At 35.2% G+C, this 25,474-nt stretch overlaps 1 protein-coding gene and 1 pseudogene across 3 annotated transcripts in view; one reads left to right on the top strand and one right to left on the bottom strand.

Moving 5' to 3' along the window:
• FAM126B (family with sequence similarity 126 member B) overlaps window positions 1-25,474 on the bottom strand; it is a 69,225-nt gene that overhangs the window by 10,115 nt on the left and 33,636 nt on the right. For 2 of the 3 annotated variants that reach the window (XM_040228822.1, XM_040228824.1), the window contains 8 exons: window positions 22,594-22,773; window positions 19,183-19,263; window positions 17,695-17,810; window positions 14,041-14,136; window positions 11,043-11,159; window positions 5,389-5,476; window positions 2,452-2,611; window positions 1,557-1,724 (listed from right to left, as the gene is read on the bottom strand). In XM_040228822.1, coding sequence (XP_040084756.1) covers window positions 1,557-1,724; window positions 2,452-2,611; window positions 5,389-5,476; window positions 11,043-11,159; window positions 14,041-14,136; window positions 17,695-17,810; window positions 19,183-19,263; window positions 22,594-22,773 — 1,006 coding nt within the window. The remainder of the gene's footprint in view (window positions 1-1,556; window positions 1,725-2,451; window positions 2,612-5,388; window positions 5,477-11,042; window positions 11,160-14,040; window positions 14,137-17,694; window positions 17,811-19,182; window positions 19,264-22,593; window positions 22,774-25,474) is intronic. The other variant, XM_040228823.1, reaches the window with a different exon arrangement.
• LOC120855187 lies at window positions 19,603-19,700 on the top strand (annotated as a pseudogene).

The raw sequence follows: 25,474 nt of genomic DNA, 5'->3' as shown, positions 1-25,474 counted from the left end.
TTTCAACATTTAATAGGACATTTTAAAGGAATTACTATTTTTTCCTTTTTCAAAGTGTATGACTTATGATTAATAGGAAGAAATGATTCTACCCAATCCCATACTTAAATTTCATCAATGTTAGTGAATATTGTACCACATTTAGCATGGATACTCCAATATTCTAACAATGGCAGTAGATCCACTTCAAGTGGCTCATTTAGTCATTAAGAAAGTGGAGAAACAGATGTTGATCAATTTAGGCCAACTCTGAATTTGACATCTATTCATATACTTATTTTTACGCCTTATACAAGATACAACTGACTCCCAGGGATAACATAAAGAGATACAGAAAAAATGAAAAGGAAAGGCTGTGTCTTTCACATGGTTCTCTTCATAGTACCAACTTCTTTGGGTCCCTAGATCATGCACATGCAACACTGTTAAATGAAGTCAGGTCACTCTGGGCAAATGGGCAAGGGAACAGAAGGTAGATTTAGGTTCTTACTGAGCATGCTCAAATTTTTAACACACCAAAGAGCAAAAGATTTTCCTAAGGTGGAATAAATAGAAATATGTAACCTATTTTAAAACTACTTGCTATATTTCATAAATTAGTATACAAGTTCCACAGCAGCAATACATTAAAATAATGAAAAAACTGTTAGGCTACAGTATCCTCTTTTATAAAACCGATTTCTATGGCATCACATGTTAAACAGCAAATAAATACTTTCCTATCAGAGAGAAGTGTTCTTTTATAGATAATAGTCGTGGCTGTGGTGGTGGTGGAGAGGTAAAAAAAAAATCTCATTTGAGATACCCATACTGTATAAACAAGGATCTACTAAGATTTATGACTTCTAAATAATACACTTCACTTCTGTTTGGGAGCTATATAAGGTAAGCATTATTTACAATAAATGATAAAAATGTAGTGTGCACCAGGAGAGTACATTTATAGAGGAAAGATGTCAGTAGTTCAGACCCAGGCAACTTGATTTGAAGATTATAAGAAGCCAATCAATACTAGTTTATTCTGTCAAAGAGATAAGTTTTTGTTAATTGGCCACCCTGGGACTAGAGACAAATCAGCCAGCTCCATTTCAGTCCCATTTCTCAAAGATAATGTATTAAAGCTTTAAAACTCTCACCTATTTTCCAAATAATACATTATCAACTAAATGAAATTGATACACATTGAATAATAAGGCTCAGGTCCACTGGGTGCATTTTTCCTTTCCTGATGTTAGGATAAACATGCTCAGTAATGAAGAAATCCCAAGCATTTGCAGACCTTTTGGAGACAGGCCTCTCCCTTGTTAGTAGCCATGCCAAGCTGCTCTTTAATACACAGGGATGCAGACTCCAGGCCAGCACAAATGGTAACTAAAGATTGTACCTGACCTGGTGCTAGCATATAGGGGGGGTGCGCTTTGCAAGGAGAGTCTAATACACCCTGGGGTAGTGGAAACACACACTAGAATGGAAAGATGTTCTGCTTGGGGACAGAGAGCCAGGATCCTTCTCCAGCAACTGCCTCACTGACTTCTGCCTCCTCATCTCTGTCCTACCCTCTGTTGTGGCTGCTGCTGAGTTGGGCTCCGGTGAGCCGTGCTCAGGAGTCCTGTGCACCAGCACCTCCCCCTCTTGCACACGTTTGATCCCTAGGTCAGTGGAGCCGTGTTGGATCGGGGAGCCAGGAATACTCGAGTCAGCCTCGTTTGAGAAGTCAAAGCCATCTGGGATTCAACATATAAAATTTTAGTGCTTTTTTGCTGCTCTATTCTTTTCTGAGCATTTTGACCCAGGCAGATAAGAGAATGTATATATGGATATGACATAAACACAAACATTATTTATATAGTTACATGTGTGTGCACAGCATGCACACACATAAGGCAGCAGATGAACAATGTGAGGTTTGCAAATGAATAGGAGAAAAAATAGAGATCATTAAAATGGCAATTAATCTCTCTTAGGCAAGACAGCTTGACTATTCAAGTAGCATATGCCTATGAAATACTGCTGGACTCAGCACTTACAAAACAAGGAAAAGAAAGATAAAAATCAGTTATTTTATGTATAGCTTGTATTATACCATTAGTTTGGCCAGTTATATAATTTTCTCCCACACTGCTCATACAGGTACCTTTTTTCGGAAACAGGCTTAAAGAAATTTCTTTTCTATTGTTATTACTAGTTAAAAAAAATTAACTTCATCTTATTTTCTGTTTTAACATTCAGAGAGCAGTTTAAATGACATCTTTCTACTTTATAAAATATATATACATATTTATATTAAAATGAATTCAGGTATACAAACCACATTTCTAGTGCTATTTATAACAACTAAACAATTTTACTTAACTACATAAAGTACTATAATATCATGTGTAAATATAGTCTGTAAAAACAGTGATAAATTTACTTTAACCCATTAGTGGGCTATAGGGATTTTATATTCACCTTCTCTCCTCCATCTATGGCGACGGATTGAAGCTGTTGTAATCGCAGTCCGAGAAATCCTCGGCACTGTTGGAGTGACTTCAACTTTAAGTACTTTCTGGCCTTCTTGTGAAGAATCAGGAGCATCAAATGGTAATGAGTTTTTCATGGCATTGGCAACCTAAAATGATAAGTCTATATGTACTTACATCCAATATACAATTTATGCTTACTGTACATTTCATGTTTCCATACTTTCTTGAATATGTATTTAAAAGTTGCTCTACAAAATAGAAAAATATAATGTGTCAGAAATCTTTATATTTCCACTGGTCTGTATTCTTTCAGGTAGGCTTCTAAGATGAGAATTCATTTAAAAATATGAGTCACACACCCTCATGAACTCTGAAGTTTCTGGCTTTCAAGGAGAAAATACATTCCAAAGAGTTTTAAACATTTGAACCCTAATACAAGAAAATTTTGAGTAAGTTTCTTTCTGATTCTTCAGATGATAAATAACATGCAAAATTTAATATATAATAAAAAAATTAGCTTTGTTTTCATGAGGAGACATCTTCTCTAAACACATCTGGCACTTTGTTCCACTAAGTTCTGCCCTCTGTGAGGAGAGTGAGGTATCTGGCTGGAAAGTAACAGCCATTGGCTGCTCCATGTTTTCTGATTGAGTAGTACTGACCTAGCAAAGATCTTGAGCTAGAGGACCATCTTTCTCCCTCACTCTCCACGTGGACAGGACAAGTGAAATGCAGCAAGCTGGATACCCCTGCCTGCTCTGCTAACTCAAACCTTCTCTCCCAACTCAAACTTTCTCTCCAGTGGGCTGTTTCAACATCTTGACTAAAGGGTAGGGAGTGAAGTCTTTCAATCTAACCTTGATCAGCAATAAAGATGGTACTTGTTTTTCTATCTACCAACTATTTTATCTATTTATCATCTGGCTCTATTTTCGAACAGAGGAAGGAATGTCATTTACTGGGTCCCTTGGAGACCCATAGCAATAAAGGATTATTCTAGAACTATAGATTACGAATCTCTTTACCTATATTGCCTTGGAAATGCCACTTCTACTTAATTTATAAGACTTACAGGGATAAAATTATAAATTTAAAGAGTCTTGCAAGGTGTTATTATCAAGATGTAATTTTTTATCTTCTTGTCCACTTGTTTTTTGTTTTTGGTCACACTGTGCAGCTTGTGGGATCCTGGTTCCCCAAGCAAGGATGGAACTCTTGCCCTTGGCAGGGAGACAGCAGAGCCCTAACTAATACTGTCAGGGAATTCCCTATGCAATCTTTTTTTTTTTTTTTTAAACAGGAAACTTTAGGGTAAAATTAGGGATGCTGACATGAGGAAAAAAGAAAATTCAAATATGAAAGAATTAATATAAATGTCATTTCAATAAATTTATATTTAGCTTAAACTATAAAAAAGACATGAAAAAATGACTCAAAAATTATACTCTTAAATTGCTGCAAGTAAAAATACATAATTTAAAAAATACAACTCTAAAAATACTAGAAAAAGTTTAGAAAATACAGAAAATTGCAAAGAAATAAAAACTATCCACAGCTGAATCACCTAGACAACTATTAACATGTTATGTTTCCTTTGTCCTGTCTAGATTTAAAAAAAAAATAGCTATATACTACTTTACCATTAACACAGCTAGCATGTTTCCTTAATATTAATTTTCAAATAAATAATTTCATCAAGTAAATAACTTAATGATTCTCTGCTGTAAAATAATGTTTAGAGTTCAGATTCCTTTGCATTTAAAACAAACCTTGATCTAGTGTTCACAATACATTAAAAAAAATTTTTAAGTAATTTCTTGGGAAATGTTGGTAAAGATGGGATAGTAGCTCAAAGAAAACAAATATACATTACCAAAAGGATGTGCAGAGTTATGTCATACTGTTATTGGTAACACAGAAAATGCCTTCCTCACCCTACTACTGGACATTCAAATTTAGTTTTTGATTGATCATCTACCTTTTGGAGATATAGTTATTTTGTGGAAGAGTATGAAATTTTTATGTAAAACTAAATATTAACTTGCTTTTTCTGTCATGCCTGTTGATAACTAATTCATATTAATTTTGGTTTTAAAAAACTGATGGTTTATGGACTTCCCTATAGGTCCAGTGGTTAAGACTTTGTGCTTCCACAGCAGAGGGTACAGATTTGATACCTGGTCAAAGAAATAAGTTCCCACATGCCATAATGCATGGCCAAAAAATAAAAGAATGCCCCCTTCCCCGCTCCAAAACAAAACAAAAAACTGATGGTTTAGAATTTAGATGTTTATGTAGTTAAAAAAAAAAAATCAACCTTTTTTAGTGATGTGTTCAGTCACTTAAATATAGATAGCCTTTCCTTCTCCAGAAATTTGAGCAAATATTTATAGCCTTTCTTCTTTCTTTTCTTAAAGGATTTCAAGACACTTAATTCTTTAATTTATTTGAACTTTATTTTGCTATGTTGTAAAATAAGAGGATCTAAAACAATTTTGTTTCCTTTCCAACTGTTGGTATGGAAAAAACCTGTTTTCCCCCTCAATGATTAGTACTGTCTCATATGTTACATACTGAATTTTATACCAGCAGTACCCTTTTTCAGAAAAGGCAATGGCACCCCACTCCAGTACTCTTGCCTGGAAAATCCATGGACAGAGAGAGTCTGGTGCGCTACAGTCCATGGGGTCGCTAAGAGACGGACACGATTCAGCGACTTAACTTCCACTTTCATGCATTGGAGAAGGAAATGGCAACCCACTCCAGTGTTCTTGCCTGGAGAATCCTGGGGACGGGGGAGCCTGGTGGGCTGCCGTCTATGGCGGTTGCACAGAGTTGGATACGACTGAAGTGACTTAGGAGCAGCAGCAGTATCCTTTTTAGGCACAGGAAAGTTTAACAAAAAGTAAATATAATAACTTACCAATAGTGGTTGAGAAAAGAGTTCTAGTTGAGCTCTATAGATGATATCATCAAGGACTTCCTGGCCAAGGTCCCATTGTCCATTATACCTATGGAGAACCAGATTACAGTCTCTAGCAAATATCTCTCTAGCAAATATCTCTCATTTTCAATAACAATCTTTTTTATTGCTCCAAGTCCTATTATTCTGGTTCTGTAACAAGATTTTCACATTAATATTTGCATCATGCATTTCTAAACTATCCCAATTTTGGCTACAAGAACAAAAATTTAAATATTAACATTTAAAATATTTCACAGATATCTCTTCAAAATAATTGGATTTTATCACGTGCTGATATTTTGGGTTATATATTTGAATTCATGAAAATCTGGGTTATGAACTATGTGACAGTATTTAGACTTCAGTTTAATGACTAGTTATATTTTTAAAGTACTGAAAGAGCTATGAATAATTATATGTCAACAAACTGGACAATCCAGAAAATGGATGAATTCCTAGAAACATACAATCTACCAAGACTGAATCATGAAGAAATAAAAATCTGAACACACCCATCACTGTACCCACAGGAAATTGAATCAGTAATCAATCAAAAACCTCCCAATAAGTAAAAGATGGTCCCAATAAGGACCAGATGTCTTCATGATTGAATTCTACCAAACATTTAAAGAAATAATATCAATCCTTAAATTCTTCTAAGAGTGAACACTTCCATAGTCATATCACGAGGCCAGCAGCCCCTTCATACAAAAACCAAACAAGGACACTATAAGAAAATTACAAGCCAATATACCTCTGAGAAACATAGCATAAACGCAAAAATCCACAGCAAAATATTAGCAAACTATATTCAACAACTGACCACACACCATGATCAAGTGGGATTTATCTTGGGATGCAAGGATGGTTCAACATCTATCAACAGTGACACACCATATTAACAAAATGAAAGATAAATCCTTCATCATAATAGCAGATGTAGAAGAAGCACTTGACAAAATTAAAAACCCATTCATGATAAAAAAACAACTCTCAAAAAAGTGGGTACAGAGTAGATGTACTACAGTGTAATAAAGACTGCATATGACAAGCTCATAGTCAACAACTACTCAACAGTGACAAGAACAAGATCTCTCTAATATCAAGAATAAGATAAGGATGCCCACTCTTGCCACTTTTATCCAACACAGCGCTGAAGTTCAAGCAAATAAAAAATAAAAGAAGTAAAATTGTCTCTGTTTGCAGAAGACATAATATATAGACAGTTTACCCATGAACAACACGAATTTGAACTGCATAAGATCACTTATATGTGAATTCTTTTCAATAAGAACCAACTACTGTAATTCACAATCTGTGGTTGATTGAAGCCATGGATATGGAGGGTTGACTATAAAGTTATACTCAGATTTTCAACTCTGCAACTGGCACCCAAACCCACTTATTGTTCAAGAGTCAACCATAGAAAACTTTAAAGAATACACCAAAAAAACTGTTAGAATAAACAAATTTAGCAAAGTTGTAGGTATAAAAACAACATACAAAAATCTATCGCATTTCTATGCACTAACAACAAACTATCAGAAAGGGAAATTAAGAAAACCATCCCACTAAGTAAAGTCAAGTTGCTCAATCGCGTTCGATTCTTTGCAACTCCATGGACTATACAGTCCATGGAATTCTCCAGGCCAGAATACTAGAGTGGGTAGCCTATCCCTTCTCCAGCGGATCTTTCCAACCTAGGAATTGAACCAGGGTCTCCTGCATTGCAAGCGGATTCTTTACCAATTGATTCTTTACCAACTATCAGGGAAGCTACTAGTAACAAACTATCAGAAACAGAAATTAAGAAAACCATTCCATTAACAATTGCATAAAAAATACCTGGGAATAAATTTAACTAAGGAGGTAAAAGACCTGAACACAGACAACTTATGGTTTTCATATAAGACTTCAATGAAAGAAACTGAAGAACACACAAATAAACAGCAGGATATTCCATGCTCAAGGACTGAAATAATTAAAATTGTTAAAATGTCCACACTACCCAAAGAAATCTACAAATTCAATATAATGCCTATCAAAGTTCAGTGACATTCTTCATAGAAACAGAACAATTTATATGGAGTTTAGAATTTATATGGAACCAAGAAGGACAATGAATAGCCAAAGCAATCTTGAGAAAGAACAACAAACCTGGAGACATGATACTTAACTAACTGCAAACTATCAAAACGCTTTTAGTAATCAAAACAGTATGGTATTGGCATAAAACACATATAAATCAAAGGAACAGAATGGAGAGCTGAGAAATAAACATAAATGTATATGGTCATTTAATTTAAATATCAGAATATAAAAAAGGTAAAAGGATAATGTTTTCAATAAATGGTGCTGGGATAACTAGACAGCCACATGCAAAAAGAGGGAAACTGGACAACTCTCTTATCAACATGTCAACTAAAAATGGATTAAAGACTTCAATGTAAGATGTGAAAACACAAAACTCCTAAAAGAAAACAAAAGCAATAAGCCCCTTATTGCTTGTAAGATGAATGCTGGACACTGGTCCCATCAATTATTTTTTGGATTTGACATCAAAAGCAGAGGCAACAAAGGCAAAAATAAACAAGTGGGACCACACTAAACTAAAAGCTTCTGCACAGCAAGGAAAACCATCAACAAAATGAAAAGGCACTTTTGGAACAGGAGAAAATATCTGCAAATCATATATATATGACAAGGAGTTAATACAAAAAATATATAAACAACTCATACAGGTCAATACAAAAAAACCAGTAATCCAATTAAAAATAGGCAGATAATTGAACAGACTTTTTCCCAAAGAAGACACACAAATGGCCAACAGGTACATAAAAAAGGGCTCTACATCACTAATCACTAGGGAAATGCAAATTAGTATCATCTCACATCTGTGAGAATGGTTAGTATCAAAAAGACAAGAAATAACAAATGTTGACAAGGATGTGCAGAAAAGGGAACCCTGTACATTACTGGTAGAAATGTAAATTGGTGGAATAACTATGGAAAACAATATGGAGATTCCTAAAAAAATTAAAAATAGAACTACCATATGATCCAGCAATTTCACTATTATGCATTGGAAGGAAACTTAATCACTATCTCAAAAAGATATCTTGTATCCCCATGTTCACTGGAGCATTATGTACAACAGCCAAGACATGGAAACAATCTAATTGTAAATTAACAGATAAAAGGATAAAAAAAAATACGGCATATATGTATATGTAAGTATGTATAAGGATTGCCAGAAGAAATATCAACAACCTCAGATATGCAGATGATACCACTTTAATGGCAGAAAGTGACGAGGAACTAAATGCCTTTTGATGAAAGTGAAAGAGGAGAGTGAAAAGGCTGGCTTACAATTCAACATTAAAAAAACTAAGATCATGGTATCCGGTCCTATCACTTCATGGCAAATAGATAGGGACAATGTGGAAACAATGTCAGATTTCATTTTCTTGGGCTCCAAAATCACTGTGGATGATGACTGCAGCCACAAAATTAGAAGACGCTTTGCTCCTTGGAAGAATAGCTATGACAAATCTCGACAGTGTATTAAAAAGCAGAGACATCACTTTGCTAACAAAGGTCTGTATATTCAAAGCTATGGTTTTTCCAATAGTCATGTATGGATGTGAGAGTTGGACCATAAAGAAAACTGAAAACTGAAGAATTGACACTTTTGAACTGTGGTGCCAGAGACAACTCTTCAGAGTCCCTTGGACAGCAAGAAGATAGAACCCGTCAATCCTAAAGGAAATCAACCCTGAATATTTATTGGAAGGACTGATTATGAAGCTGAAGCTCCAATACTCTGGCCACCTGATGCAAAGAGCTGACTCACTGGCAAAGACCCTGATGCTGGGAAAAATTGAGGACAAGAGTAGAAGGGAGTGACAGAGAATGAGATGGTTGGATGGCATCATTGACTCAATGGACATGAGTTTGAGCAAACTCAGGGAGATAGCTATCAACAGAGAAGCCTGACATGCTGCAGTTCATGGAGTTGCAAAGAGTCGGACATGACTGAGCAACTGAACAACAAATATGTGTTAGACAAACACACAGATAAGGTGTGTGTGTACATATAAGTGTATACATACTTATTATACACATACATATTATATATACAATTACATACACATAATAGAATATTATTCATTTAAAAGAATGAAGAAATCCTAGGACTTAAGATGCCACACTTTCAGTGCAGGGGGCTTGGATTTGATCCCTGGTTGGGGAACTCCTGTATGTCACATGATCCAAAAAAAAAAAAAAAAAAGGAAATCCTGCCATTTGTGACAACATGGATGGATCTTGAGGGCATCATGCTAAGTGAAATAGCTCAGACAAAGACAAATGCTGTATAATCTCATGTACATGTGGAATCTAAAACAAAACAAAACAAAAAAAGAGTAACTGAACTCACAGATACAGAAAGACTGGTGGTTGCCAGAGGCAGGCAAAAAGGGTACAAAAGGGTTGGTTCAAAAGGTACAAACTTCTAGTTATAAGATAACATCCTGGGTATATGATGTACACCATGCTAACTATAGTTAACAATACAGCACTGAATATTAGATTGTTCAAAACGTCTACAAGCTAAATGCTGGAGAGGAACAGAAAAGGGAACCCTCTTACACTGTTGGTGGGAATGCAAACTAGTACAGCCACTATGGAGAACAGTTTGGAGATTCCTTAAAAAACTGGAAATTGAACTGTCATATGACCCAGCAATCCCACTGTTGGGCATACACACCGAGGAAACCAGAAGTGAAAGAGACACGTGTACCCCAATGTTCATCGCAGCACTGTTTATAAAAGCCAGGACATGGAAGCAACCTAGATGTCCATCAGCAGACGAATGGATAAGAAAGCTGCGGTACATGTACACACTGGAGTATTACTCAGCCATAAAAAAGAATACATTTGAATCCGTTCTAATGAGGTGGATAAAACTGGAGCCTATTATACAGAGTAAAGTAAGCCAGAAAGAAAAACACCAATACAATATACTAACGCATATATATGGAATTTAGGAAGATGGTAATGATAATCCTGTATGTGAGACAGCAAAAGAGACACAGATGTATAGAACAGTCTTTTGGACTCTGTGGGAGAGGGAGAGGGTGGGATGATTTGGGAGAATGGCATTGAAACATGTATAATATCATATAAGAAACAATCACCAGTCCAGGTTTGATGCAGGATACAGGATGCTTGGGGCTGGTGCACTGGGATGACCCAGAGGGATAATATGGGGAGGGAGGTGGGAGGGGGGTTCAGGATTGGGAACACGTATACACTCATGGTGGATTCATGTTGATGTATGGCAAAACCAATACAATAAAACCAATACAATATTGTAAAGTAATTAGCCTCCAATTAAATAAATTAAAAAAAAAGAAAGTTGTTGAGAGAGCAGATATAAAAAAGTATAATTCATTTAAAACTACTAAAAGAAACTCATATTAGAAAAATAAGATAATGGGTCCATCATGGAACAAAATATTCAATATTGTGAAACTAATAAGGAAAAAGGGAAATATTAAGTTTTCAAAGACTAGGAAGAATCCACACAATTTCACAGTACACCTACTTACATGGCATAATAAACTCCTGTGAGAAGCTGCACCATAAATTCGGGATCCAACACTATTCGACCACAGAGTTCTTTCCACTGTTTTTCGTGTTGCCGTGGAAACCCACTGACACAAACCCTAGGAAAATACATTACTTAAGTGTGATTTGCTGATTCATTAAATAAAATATTTTTGTGTTTATAAGCTCACATATTCAACACTTACTGAAATATTTTTTAAGTACTTGTTATGTGTCAGTCACTATCATGGGCCTATGCATACAGTATAGGTAAAAAGATTAAAAAAAACATCTATGCTCTCACAAAACACACATTCTAGTGGACTATAGCAATAAAAGCAATGAAAAAGTGAAGCTCCTCAGTCGTGTCCGACTCTTTGTGACCCCACGGACTATAGCCCACCAGGCTCCTCTGTTCATGGAATTCTCCAGGCAAGAATACTTGAGTGGGTAGCCATTCTCTTCACCAGGGGATCTTCACAACCCAGGGATTAAACCTGGGTCTCCTATAGGCAGATTATTTACTATCTGAGCCACTAGGCAAGCCCTCAGAGAAACAACTTTTCTCAAATAGGTATCTCTCTCATAATCCTCCTCCTCCCTCTTCACAAAAGAAATGCATAACTTTCACACATCCCAAATTTTATCAGGATGGATCAGTGGATGATACAGAACTCTCAAAAAATTTAAAGTGTCATAAACTATCCTCTATTTTCCATCTCATTAAAATATGCTTCCAGAAAAGTTATGTTTAATAATTAGCAGAGATGTTACATACCTCTACTATTTTAATAAATTAATATATTAGAATAACTGCAATGGTGAGTTCAGAAGAAATTTTTTAGTGTTTAGTGCATTTTGGTCTCTGGAAATATTTTTGTATTTTTAATTTACATATTTTCTTTGTGGCAGAGGTTTATAACTAGTTGATCAATAAAAGACCTTTAAGTATAACAGCACTATATTAGGATAAAATTTATGTGGATAAAGTGCAATACATATTCAATTTTAAGGAGAAAGACTATTAAGGAAAGACTATTTTTCATTTATTTCATATATAGATGATGGTATCAATTAGATCACTGTGTATTTACATTATATACATTTAAAATAACTAACAATTATTTGTTTTATTATATTAATATTTACATGCTGGAAATCATATAATTTACAACTATTTGAAAAAGAATAAAAAATTTAAATGTTAACTTAAAAATGTATAAAGGCTATAAAGTTTTTCAAAATTCATTAAGGGATATGTGAGTAAAAGTTTGAGGACTACTAAACGCTATCATCATTTGTTATTAAGGAACTCTGTAAGATGCCATACTAAATGTTACCAATTAGAGATATAGTGAATTTGTTTAATTGAGCCAAAAATAGTCATCTATAAATAAATTTATCTGTATATATGCAGTAAGTGCTTAAACAATATACTCTCTTGATAAGAACATTTAGGTTAGAATAGACACATGTATATGTATGGCTGAGTTCCTTCGCTGTTCACCTAAAACTATCACATTGTTTGTTAATCAGCTATACCCCAATACAAAATTAAAAGTTTTAAAAAAACAAACAACATGTAGAGACAAGAATTTTGTTAGTCATTAATCTTATTATACACGAGTGGAAATAATACCCTTTAAAATAATCTACAAATCTATAAATCAAATTAACAGCTAATTTAGACTGGCCTACCTCCAATTAGCAAAAGTGAGTTTTGTTATAAATAGGACCACAGTTTCTTCTCAGTAATACACCAATATGAACCTATGCAAAGCATTTGTAGTAGTGGTTGGGGGTGGGGCATGTGGGGCTGATCCTCATGATACCTTCCTGGTATTCACACCCTTGTGTCATCCCCTCCTCTTGAGCATGGGTGGAACCTGTGATTTGTTTGTAACATGGGTGGAACCTGTGATTTGTTTGTAACATGGCAAAGGTGATATGATTTTCATACATACATGTACATGATTATGTGATTATATTACCTAAGACTGTAGTGTATCATCTCTTGTTACTCTGCTTTAAGAAGTGAGCTGCCATGCTGTAGGCTGCCTAAGTTGGGAGGCTCACATGGCAAGGAACTGACGCTGGCCTTCAGCAGACAGTCCATATGAAATTCAAGCCCTTAGTCCTACAACTACAGGAACTGAATTCTGCCATGATAAGCGTATAATTCCTCAAATGAACCTCAGGTAAGATGGCAACTCCAGCAGACATCTTAACTGCAGCTTGTAATACCCTAAGCAGAAGGCCCAGCTAAGTGACACTTAGATTTCTGACCCACAGAAAACTGAAATAATAAATGTATGCTATTTTAAGCAACTAAATTCATGGCAATTTTTTATGAGGCAACAGAAAAACTAACATAGCGTTTAACTTTCAGTGGGTAGAGAAGGCTCACCCTTTTTATTTGCACTTCCTCAAATAAAAATCAACTGGGCAGGATAAATTGAGTGTTCCTTCTGTAATTAAAATTCCCCTCCTCTGTCTCCAAACCTATTTATATTAATTTTTTTTCAATAGCGGAAATAAAAATTTTAGCTCAGGTCTGTTCAAATTATTGGAAATTCTGGTTTGGTAAAGATTAGAATATACAAATATAAATGAGACATACACATAATTGATGCTATTGCTAATCTTACCCAAAGAAGAGAGTTCTTTGTGAGATACAGAAAGGAAAAAGTTCACATTTCTTTACTTTCTCTATACAGAAGACTATTTATTCAAAACATTCAAAGTGATTTATAAAAACTGGCATCCAAGTACACCAATAAACCACCTTGAACCTAAATTATCTTGGCTTAGCTTGATGTTGAGCTACAAAATACTTCTTTAATATTGAAATACTTTAAAGAAATCATGATATATGAGGAATGATAGAAAATTCCTATAGGAAGATAAGTTTCCTGAGTTTTGTTTACTGCTGAACAGTGCCTACCAGCGAGAATGTGCTCAATAAAAAATGTATGAAATAATGATAAGTATTATGCTTACCTGGAGCCCATTCGGCAAAGAGACTGGTAAGATGAAGCAGGCATATACACGATAGCAGAATTATAACATAACATGAGAAAACTCAGGACTTCAAACCTAGAAAAAACAAAAACAAGGAGAAAAAGATCACAAATAATTATTTCTACTTACAGACTGTAGTAAATGATTTCTTTGTTGGATGGTTATAACAACAATGCCTTAATATTGATTTTCATTATTTCTCAATCAGATCATTGTAATATCCTCAATAATTTCCCTATTTCCATTTGCCTTATTAAAGGTCATAGCACTTGCTGCCATCTATATTTTCTTCCTCAAAAACCCCCCATCATGCTTGAATAGATGACTCCCTTATCTGCACTAATCTACTGTTACTACTGACTGCATCATAAAGACCAAACTCATCAAGGCATAAAAGGTCCTTTAAAAATCCACCCTCAATCTACCTCTCCAACCTTATTTCCCTCCACTGCCTACCACATACACCATATGATAACAGTTTTCTTATATCATTCCATGAATAATGCCATAATTTTTCATAATACCTTGCTTTTTTTTTTTATTGATATTATCCTTTCTTACTACAACACTTTTCACTTGGAAAACTCCTACTAAGGTTTCAAATCCTGGCTCAAATTTTAATTTCAGACATAAAGACATTCTTAATTCTCCCAACTAAAACAAACAAAAATTGTTCATCTGTATAGCTCTAATACAGTATTTATCTCACTAAATCAGTTCTATGTCTCTACCTCTGTTTTATCCATTCAGTAATAAGCAACTTTAGGACAGAGACCCTAATTTACTCATCTCTAACTCTAGTGTCAGACACGGTGTTTAATACATTATTATTGCTCAATTAATTTTTATTGAATGAATAAATGAGTGCTTTCTTAATCTGTACAATCACTAAGAAAGTGGCTCCTAAACCTGAATGCACATTATAGTTATTTAAGGACATTTTGGAATAATATATTCCTGTTTCTCAACACAGACTGACCCAATTAGAATCTCTGAGGGCAGGACCCAGGAACACAGTACTTCTAAAAGGCTTGCCATAGGTGGCGAAGAGTATATTGAAAGTCTTTGTGCTACTTCTGAAATATTTTTTTAAAGTCAGAAATTATTTCAAAATGAAAAGTTAAAAATTGAGTTCAAAGTATGACACAGAAGCAGTTCACATCTTCAGATCCTTTCTCCTTCTCTATGCTGCGAGGTTCATTGAAGATTTATTTTCTGAAATTGAAGACTTATTTTCTGAAAGGATAAAAGAGAAACTTCTACCAGGGAACCACCAAGCACAAGTGTGATTTGGGTTGGAGTGGGGAGGATGGGAAGATACTGAAAATAGAAAACTTAAGTAAAATAGGTCTTACTGGATACTGACACCTCAAGTTTTCCTTCCTCACTTGGGCATCAGAATGCTAGCAGCCCTCTGACTAAGAAACTAGAAGAGTTTAGAGAATTTGGCCATTCTAAGAGTAAAGACTTAAAGATATGGACTTGGGAAGTTCCCCAAATGAATGGCCCAGTGAGAAGTTGGGAAGTTCATACTCAATCAGCCCCTACCAACATGGTCATAGCTTCTCATTTTTTTAAATTCCCAGCTCTTAAACATAAGTAGGGAAAAATGGATTATCAGACATCTGATGAACTTCATTAATAGGAAAATGAGGTCAAAATAAAGAAACGGGGGTGGGAGAACACAATTTGGAGGACACAATAAACATAAATAAAAGAGAAAAAAAACTTTAAATAAAGCAAATTATCATTAATATTCTAAAAAAAGAGATGCTGTTTCAAAAATAAAAAAACAACAACAAAAATCCAAATAGGAACTATTTTAAAAGACCATTCAGAATATACAAAATATGATGTATTCTGTCCATATCTTTAAGTCTTTCCTCTTAGGGTGGTCAAATTCTCTTCCAGATATACAAAATATGATGACAGAAATTAAAAACTCAGGAACAGAACTGGTGGATGAAGTTGAGGAACTATCATAAGAAAGTGAAGCCAAAGGAAAAAGATATGGCAAATGGAAGAGGAAAGAGTGCCACAATAGGAGCTCCAAATAATAAAAGCTCCACAAAGAAAGATAATAAAAGACCAAATAAATAAAGGACAAATAATAAGAGACTAGAGAAGATGGAGAGGTTAAACTAATTAACAAAAAATAATTAAGCAAAGTTCCCAGCCTGAAGGACATGAGTTTCAAAATCAAAAAGGCCCATGTACTGCTCAGTACAAACAGGAAATAAACCCACACCAAGAAATATCACATGGAATTTCAGAATACTAGAAACAAAGAATGAGGATCTAGGGTGCAAGAAACAGTGGATCCATCCACACAGGAAAAAGAAAAAGGCAATTCCCAGGGTAATAGTGAGGGGAAATACCAAGATAACAAGTATATACCAGGCAAAGAGGGAAACACAGTTCAGATTGCAGTAAGTCAAAAAAGGCTCTGGGAGCTCCTTTTTCAGGAAGATAAAATTGAGAAAATAACTGGTGTAAACAAAGTTTTGGAAGGCTACATAGAAAACTGATAGAAAATTTACAGGGCTAAATTACAAAGTACATAGTAAACAAAGAAAACAAAAGGTCAAAGATGAACTTCAAGGAAAACAAAAAGATATGCAGGAAAGGAAAAGTAACCAGTCACAAAGCTCAGCTCTGAATAGTTCTGATGAGCAATGTTCATTCAAGGGGTTTCCCTGGTGGGCCAGTGGTTTAAGACTCCACAGTCCCAATGCAGGGGGCACGGGTTCAATCCCTGGTTGGGGAACTAAGATTCTGCATGCTGTATAGCATGGCCAAAAAAAAAAAAAAATCATTCATAATAATGAGAAATTTAAATAATGAATTCTCCAGAATTACAAGATAACTATGCTGAGAAGAAAGGACGAAGAGAGCTAACAACCCAAGTTTTTATCTTTCATAGAGATAAGTTATTAGATAATGCCCCAAAGTGAAAAAATTTAAAGCAGTAAATTACTACTAAGATGGTAAATATTAACAGCAAGATTTTTCAACCTCAGCTCTATCGACATTTTGGCCCAGATAAATGACTGTTGTGGGGGGCCAGTCCAGGCGTGGCAGGATGCTGAACAGCATCCCTGACTTCTACACTTGAGATGCTTGTAGCAGTCTTCCCTCCCACTCAGTTATGACAATCAAGTCTCCAGACGCTGACAAATGTTCACTGAAGGGGCAGAAGTGCCCTGGTTGAGAACCACTGGTTAAAAGTTGTTACATCTAGGGAAGGAGAAGTGGAAGGGATGGGGAGCCAGAGACTGCAGTTTTTCGTAATAAACTCTAGAACTAATGCACGTTTAACTTGGGGAAAAAAAAGTATGTATTTCTGACATAGCTGACTGTACAAAAAGGTAAAACATATTGCAAAAACAACAGCACAATGAAATACCATTTTCCATACCGACTAAGATAGATATAATCAAAAAGATGGAAAAAAAAGAGTAGGTAAAGATGTTGAGAAACTGAAACTATCATACATTGCTGGTGGGACTGCAAAATGGTACACAATTCTGGAAAACAATATGTCTCTTCTCATACCAAATGTGAACCAAAGTAATTATAGCTAACTATTAAGTGTAAATTAACAATTTTAACATCTACAGTTTTGATTATTACCGGTTTTGTGCAGTGAATGTTTCCCTCTGAGGATGAAGATCACTGTAAACAACCCTGATGAGATCATGCTGACATAATGCCCCTTCTGTCAAGGCCATGGATCCAATCGTGGAGGGCTATAAAAACAAGGTAAAGTATGAGACTGTGTCTTTAAAATAAAATAAAAATCTGTAACATGAGAACATTTAATTCTGCTTCAACAAAAGGTAATTTCAGACCATTTCTTCTTCTCTTTCAAAATCTCTTCAATTTTTCAATTATATATGTTCTATAGCTCCTTTTAAAACATATATACAATATATAAAACTAAAACTACACCCCTTTTGTTTTTGAAATATTATGGAATGAATCTATATTTAGGACAGAGAATAAGAAAAATTGCTTAAAAAAATAAAGATTACAAATGCAACAACTTTAATTTGTTTGTTTCCAGAACTCAGAGCACTCTTGGGGACTATACATTCAAACCTGCAGGTTTGTCTAACTTCACAGAGGCTGATACTCTCATTAATCTTACATTAAGAAAGCAAGGTGTAGGGAGTTATAATTGCATAATACAAACAAGAATAAATACTACAATCAAAAGGCTCTTTAATAGTGATATAATTGATTTCATGTTTCTAAAGTTAGAACCATCAATTTGTAAATGTCTCATTACCCTCCATTTTATAACTTGATACACAGAAGAGTTAAAATCTAATATTTAGAAATGTTCTATGCTAAAATCAGCCTTGGTTAAGTAAGAGGCATTCTATTTCCAACAAAAGACAAAGTCCCAGGGGAATCAATTAAAAAATAAATAGCTGCATTGAGCTATGAAGCAACTGGATACTGCTTGCTGTTAAGAAAATTGAATCTAATTTTTAGACTACTAGTGAATCAGTTAATTTAAATGCTTTCCTCACAACTTTATGCACTAAAGGCCCAACAGACGAGAAGCTTGATTCATAATATATATCCTTAAAGAGAGCAGGCAGGAGTTCAGGTCAATAGGAGCCATCTATCTACATAATTATCAGTGTTCTCACAATCTTCAACCAAATAAATACTGGAAAAATCAGAAGTATAAGGTTAATGAATATCTAGAATGCATCAATCAGAGTACTTTAAATGTACTGTGTTAATATTCTTCTAAGTAGTTATTTTCCTAAAAAATAATAAAAAATAAATCAATCTATCATTTCTAATATGGACGACTTAAAAAATTTAAAGGAATATTTCTAAAAATTCATATAATAAAAAAGACCAGTGATGATATTGGTAGAAGAATAAAAAAGAAATAAACCAGAACTAGAGGAAAATTTTCCAATAAGTAATTTCTATCTCTCTTGACAACAGCTCAGCTTTATATCACTAATAACAAACATCCACATTTAAAGAAACAAATCTGCTAAAGATGTGTTAGGAATATTTATCTCTAGTATGAAACTGACTTTTGCTCAATATATTGATAATTTTTAAAGATTTTACCTCTCCAATCTTACTTACCTCATGGTATATTGACGGCTTGGATAAGGAAGGGATGGTAAAAGACAGAACTTTATTGTTTCCATCTTTATCAGCAATTTCCTATGGTAAAAAAAAAGAAAATTCAGAGATAATGAAATAGTCACACAACTCTATTAAAAGAAATAACTGCTTTCTTAATTTAACAAATATATAATTGGCGATTGAGGAAGACTTTTAGAAATGGTAATAAAAATATTATTACCCTTATGTATCTTTAACCAATTAGCAAATTTGTACACTTTGGTAGTTGACGTCCTTTGGGAGACATTGAGAGATATAATAACACAATTAATCAAAAATACCATGACAACAAAGACATGAAATAGGCACATATATAAATCCTCATGATAAATTTGCAGGACAGCCAGGGAGATTACAAGTTATCATATCTCTTAGTAGAAACTAGCTGAGTTTAAAAGATTAATGGAAAGATAACAGACAATTAGCATAGCCCTAACTAGGATGACATGCAAATTTGTGAAGTGTTCCACATTTTTAGAATAGAAAATATTTGCAAATGTTACAAATAAAATATACAAAAGCTCATATAACTCAAGAACAAAAAAACAAACAACCCAATCGAAAAAAGGTAAGACCTTAACAGACATGTCTCCAGTGAAGACATACAGAGGGCCAGTAGGCACATGAAAAGATGCTAAAAGTGCAAGTCACTCAGTCATGTCTGACTCTTTGCAACTCCATGGACTATACACTCCATGGAATTCTTCAGGCCAGAATAGTGGAGTGGGTAGCCCTTCCCTTCGCCAGGAGATCTTCCCAACCCAAGGATTGAACCCAGGTCTCCTGCATTGCAGGCAGATTCTTTATTAGCTGAGCCACAAGGGAAGCTGAATAATACTGAAGTGGGTAGCCTATTCCTTCTCCAGCAGATCTTCACAACCCAGGAATCAAACCAGGGTCTCTTGCATTGCAGGTGGATTCTTTATCAAGTGAGCTATCAGGGAAGCCTCAACATCATTAATTTTAGAGAAACGCAAATCAAAACTACAATGAGGTACTACCTCACACCAGTCAGAATGGCCATCATTACAAAGTCTACAAATAACAAATGCTGGAGAGGGTATGGAGAGAATGGAATCCTCCTACACTGCTGGTGGGAATGTAAGTTAGTAAAGCCACTATGGAAAATAGTATAGAGGTTCCTCAGAAAACTAAAAATAGAATTCCCATATAAAAGATTAAAATTAAAGGTCTTAGCCAAGAGATCTACACTTATTAAAAGAAAATCTTACAATGAAATTATTCAATAATAAATTAATGACCTGAAATAAGCTACATATTAACATAATTATATGGTACTAATCCAAGTGATTAATCATAAATTCATACTTAATAGTTTTTACTGAACAACAGAAACATCCCTGTGATTTTTAAAAAGCATTTTATCTTTCACTGAAAAAGTCATGGCATTCATTTCTACAGTCTCTGGCACCTCCAGTCTTCTACAGGTATCAGTAAAAACCTGCCTACAGACACCGGCAATTAGAGGGGTGAAATGCCCCTCCTGCACCAATCCTTCTGTCTACTGTCTTATTTTAATCTGTTTCTTTTAAAACCATATTAGTATACATGACTGGCATAAAACCCAGAGACAGACTACCCTTAGTAGACCTAGAAGGAAGGTGGTCAGAGAGATGAGTGGTTGTACAGCATAAAAGGAAGAAACAACAATAAAAAACAACTATCATTACCAAAACACAAACCCAAAAGAACTTTCCTTGAGAACCAGTTTCTGAGTTTAACATGTCACAGGAGAGTATCAGTTGCATGTGAACAATGGCCATACCTCTAATTTTGGCAGGAAAGTGGTTTAAAAATCCTTAGGGAAATCATTTACCTACTCTGTAGTCAAACTAGTTACCACATCTGAGCCACTGTGTCTCAGAGAAAGTCTATGCTAAGATGAACGGGCCTGATTTAAGTTAGGGGATAAAATTTTAATTTTTATCCCTAAGTTTCAAATTAAGTCAAATACTTTTGATTTTTATCCATGTATATCTGTGGAGAAGGTGTTAGGCTACTGAAGCAAGGGAGAAGTGCTGGGGTGAGAAAAGAAGAAAAAAGAGAAATGAATATATGAAAGAAATCCAAGGTGGTAAGAAAAATTGAGAACCGCAGAGATGAGAGAACAAAGATATAAAAGAAGACAGAAACTCGAGGTTACATTTTTGATACATAATTGAGTGTTTTAAAACAGTACACTATTTTTAAGATACCAAAAGATAATTAAACCATAGCACCAACAAGTACTGTCAAGAACTTGTCAGGCATCCCCAGATTTTTTGCTTTATTTGTTCCACCACTGAAGTTTATTATACCAAACAGTACAAACAATAACTAACATCAATAAACATTTACTAAGCACCTGTGCTAAGCACTAGAGACATGATGATAGATGAAACAAAATTTCCTATTTTCAAATAAAAAAATCAGGTAAGGTAGCAAAGTAATTTTATACCTATACCAACTTTTCATTAAACAACTCACCTTTAATTATGATACCACTTCTATTACTACTACTACTTATAATAGTAGTGGTAAACATTCAATAAACACCTCAGGCAACACGCTGGGTACTTCTAATCGCTTTTAAAACTACTATCAATGTTTTATTTCTGTTTTACAGATGAGGCAACTGAAATCAAGGTATTAAGTAACTTGTTTAAATTTAAAACAGCCAGTAAGTGGCAGGGCCTATTTTTAAACAAAATACAAGTGACTTCAAAGGCCAGACTTCTTCCTTCACATTTCAGTGATGGAAATGTTCTTTAATGATTAAGAGATAATGCTTAAGAGAAATGGGCACTGGTGCAGAGTATTTTTTGTAGACTCAAATGTTTTGTGAGGTACTTTAGCTGAGGTACCTCTCATCTACAAATATAGTTTTATTATGCAGTGTGTTTGTTTACAGGGAATACACAGAATACAAGAATTCAAAGGCTGGAATTTCAACACCAATGTTCTAAACAGGACACCATGAGAAAAAAAAAACAACCCACAATGTTTAAGGTACTTAAGAATTCCTTAAAAGAAAACAATTTCATGAACAATACAGTATCAGATACATAATGTTTTATCAAATGATTATTAAAAATAAATTTAAAAATTTTAATGCAAGGCATTACAAATATTAGTCAATTTAAAAATCAGAAAAATAAGCCATAAATTAATAATTTCATCAATTATAATAGTTTCACCTACTTTATAAAACGCATTACTAGCATACACTGAACACCTATGTACTCAATTTAATTAATTCAAATAAGTTATTCAACAGACATTTAAATTTCTTTTCCTCTAACTATTCTGTATTATTTCAGAGGACTTAAAAAAAATTTTGACATTTTCCAACTATTATTTTCCACTTACCAAATTGTAAATTCCTAACAGAAGTGCTTCAATGCAACCATTACTCTGTCTGTCTCGGCTAACTGTAAGCCGTAAATAAACCCACATCAATTCTGGCAAGAACTGCAGTGTGAACCTCTTAAGTCGAACTTCAGAGCTACGATAGAGCTCAAACAGCTGGTGGCAGACAGGCTCCAGAAGCTAAAAAGAAAATAAAATGCATTAGCTATTTCCATTCTTTTGGCTGTATTTTTTTAAGGCACATATACTTGTATTTTAAAAATAAATTCTCAATATTAATTTTTGCTTATTCGAAATCAGTGCAACCAAAACCTCAATCTCTATTTATACAGGGACTACACACTGAACTGATCTGTAACTATAAGAAGTCCTTCATGTCCATATATCAACATCTCTTTCAACACATGGTACTTAATTCAACTTCTTAGATAATCAGTTCTTTAACTAATATACTAGTTTACAGTTAGTTTCTTTTTCTGTTCTTACCAACTCTTACAATCTTCCATTTTTAGAAGTTTCGATTGGAAGAAAAGAATGTCAAATGATATTGTTGGAAATAAACTAAATTTCAACTTTCAGTTCAGTTCACTCAGTCATGTCCGACTTTTTGCGACCCCACGGACTGCAGCATAGTAGGCTTCCCTGTCCATCACCAACTCCCAGAGCTTGCTCAAATTCATGTCCATCGAGTTGGTGATGCCATCCAGCCATCTCATCCTCTGTCATCCCCTTCTCCTCCTGCCTTCAATCTTTCCCAGCATCAGGGTCTTTTCAAATGAATCAGTTCTTCACATCAGGTGGCCAAAGTATTGGAACTTCAGCTTCAGCATCAGACCTTCCAAAGAATATTCAGGACTGATTCCTTTTAAGATTTACTGGTTTGATCTCCTTGCTGTCAAAGGATTCTCAAGAGTTTTTTTCAACACCATAGCTCAAAAGCATCAATTCTTCAGCGCTCAGCTTTCTTTATGGTCCAACTCTCACACACATACATGACTATGGGAAAAACTATCTTTGACTAGACGGACCTTTGTTGGCAAAGTAATATCTCTGTTTTTTAATATGTTGTCTAGGTTGGTCATAGCTTTTCTTCCAAGGAGCAAGCATCTTTTAATTTCATGGCTGCAGTCACCATCTGCAGCGATTTTGGAGCCCCCAAAAATAAAGTCTGTCATTGTTTCCAATGTTCCCCCATCTACTTCCCAGGAAGTGATGGGACCGGATGCCATGATCTTAGTTTCTGAATGATGAATTTTAAACCAGCTTTTTCACTCTCCTCTTTCACTTTCATCAAGAGGCTCTTTAGTTCTCCTTTGCTTTCTGCTATAAGGGTGGTGTCATCTGCTTATCTAAGGTTATTGATATTTCTCCCTGAAATACTGAATATCAACTTTAGATTGCTGCTGCTGCTGCTAAGTCGCTTCAGTTGTGTCCAACTCTGTGCGACCCCATAGACAGCAGCCTATCAGGCTCCCTGTCCCTGGGATTCTCCAGGCAAGAATACTGGAGTGGGTTGCCATTTCCTTCTCCAATGCATGTGATTTAAACAAATTATATACCACTTAGTAGATAAAGGCACTTTGCAATACATAATATTTGGACATCTAAATGCTAGTGAATATTTTAAATCAGTTCAGTTCAATTGCTCAGCTGTGTCCGACTCTTTGTGACCCCATGATCTGCAGCACGCCAGGCCTCCCTGTCCAACACCAACTCCCAAAGCCTACTCAAACTCATGTCCATTGAGTCAGTGATGCCATCCAACTATCTCATCCTCTGTCATCCCCTTCTCCTCCTGCCCTCAATCTTTCCCAGCATCAGGGTCTTTTCAAATGAGTCAGGTCTTCAAATCAGGTGGCCAAAGTACTGGAGTTTCAGCTTCAACATCATTCCTTCCAATGAACATCCAGGACTGATCTCCTTTAGGATGGACTGGTTGGATCTCCTTGTAGTCCAAGGGACTCTCAAGAGTCTTCTCCAACACCACAGTTCAAAAGCATCAATTCTTCTGTGCTCAGCTTTCTTTATAGTCCAACTCTCACATCCATACATGACCACTGGAAAAACCATAGCCTTGACTAGACGGACCTTTGTTGGCAAAGTAATGTCTCTGCTTTTTAATATGCTGACTAGGCTGGTCATAACTTTCCTTCTAAGGAGTAAGCATCTTTTAATTTCATACCTGCAGTCACCATCTCCAGTGATTTTGGAGCCCCCCAAATAAAGTCTGTTTCCACATCTTTTCGCCATGAAGTGATAGGACCTGATGCCATGATCTTAGTTTTCTGAATGTTGAGCTTTAAGCCAACTTTTTCACTCTCCTCTTTCACTTTCATCACGAGGCTCTTTAGTTCTCCTTCACTTTCTGCCATAAGGGTGGTATCATCTGCATATCTTAGGTTATAGATATTTCTCCTGGCAATCTTGATTCCAGCTTGTGCTTCATCCAGCCCAGCATTTCTCATGATGTACTCTGCATATAAGTTAAATAAGCAAGGTGACAGTATACAGCCTTGACGTACTCCTTTTCCTATTTGGAACCAGTCTGTTGTTCCATGTCCAGTTCTAACTGTTGCTTCCTGACCTGCGTATCGGTTTCTCAAGAGGCAGGTCAGGTGGTCTGGTATTCCCATCTCTTGAAGAATTTTCCACAGTCTATTGTGATCCATACAGTCAAAGGCTTTGGCATAGTCAATAAAACAGAAATAGATGTTTTTCTGGAACTCTCTTGCTTTTTCCATGATCCAGCGGGTGTTGGCAATTTGATCTCTGGTTCCTCTGCCTTTTCTAAAACCAGCTTGAACATGTGGAAGTTCGCGGTTCATGTATTACTGAAGCCTAGCTTGGAGAATTTCGAGCACTACTTTTCTAGCGTGTGAGA

The sequence above is a fragment of the Oryx dammah genome, unplaced genomic scaffold (genome assembly GCF_014754425.2).
Source record: "Oryx dammah isolate SB20612 unplaced genomic scaffold, SCBI_Odam_1.1 HiC_scaffold_27, whole genome shotgun sequence".
Taxonomy (NCBI): Eukaryota; Metazoa; Chordata; class Mammalia; order Artiodactyla; family Bovidae; genus Oryx; species Oryx dammah.
The sequence above is the reverse complement of the archived record's forward strand: the minus strand, read 5'-3'. Positions and strand labels throughout refer to the sequence as shown.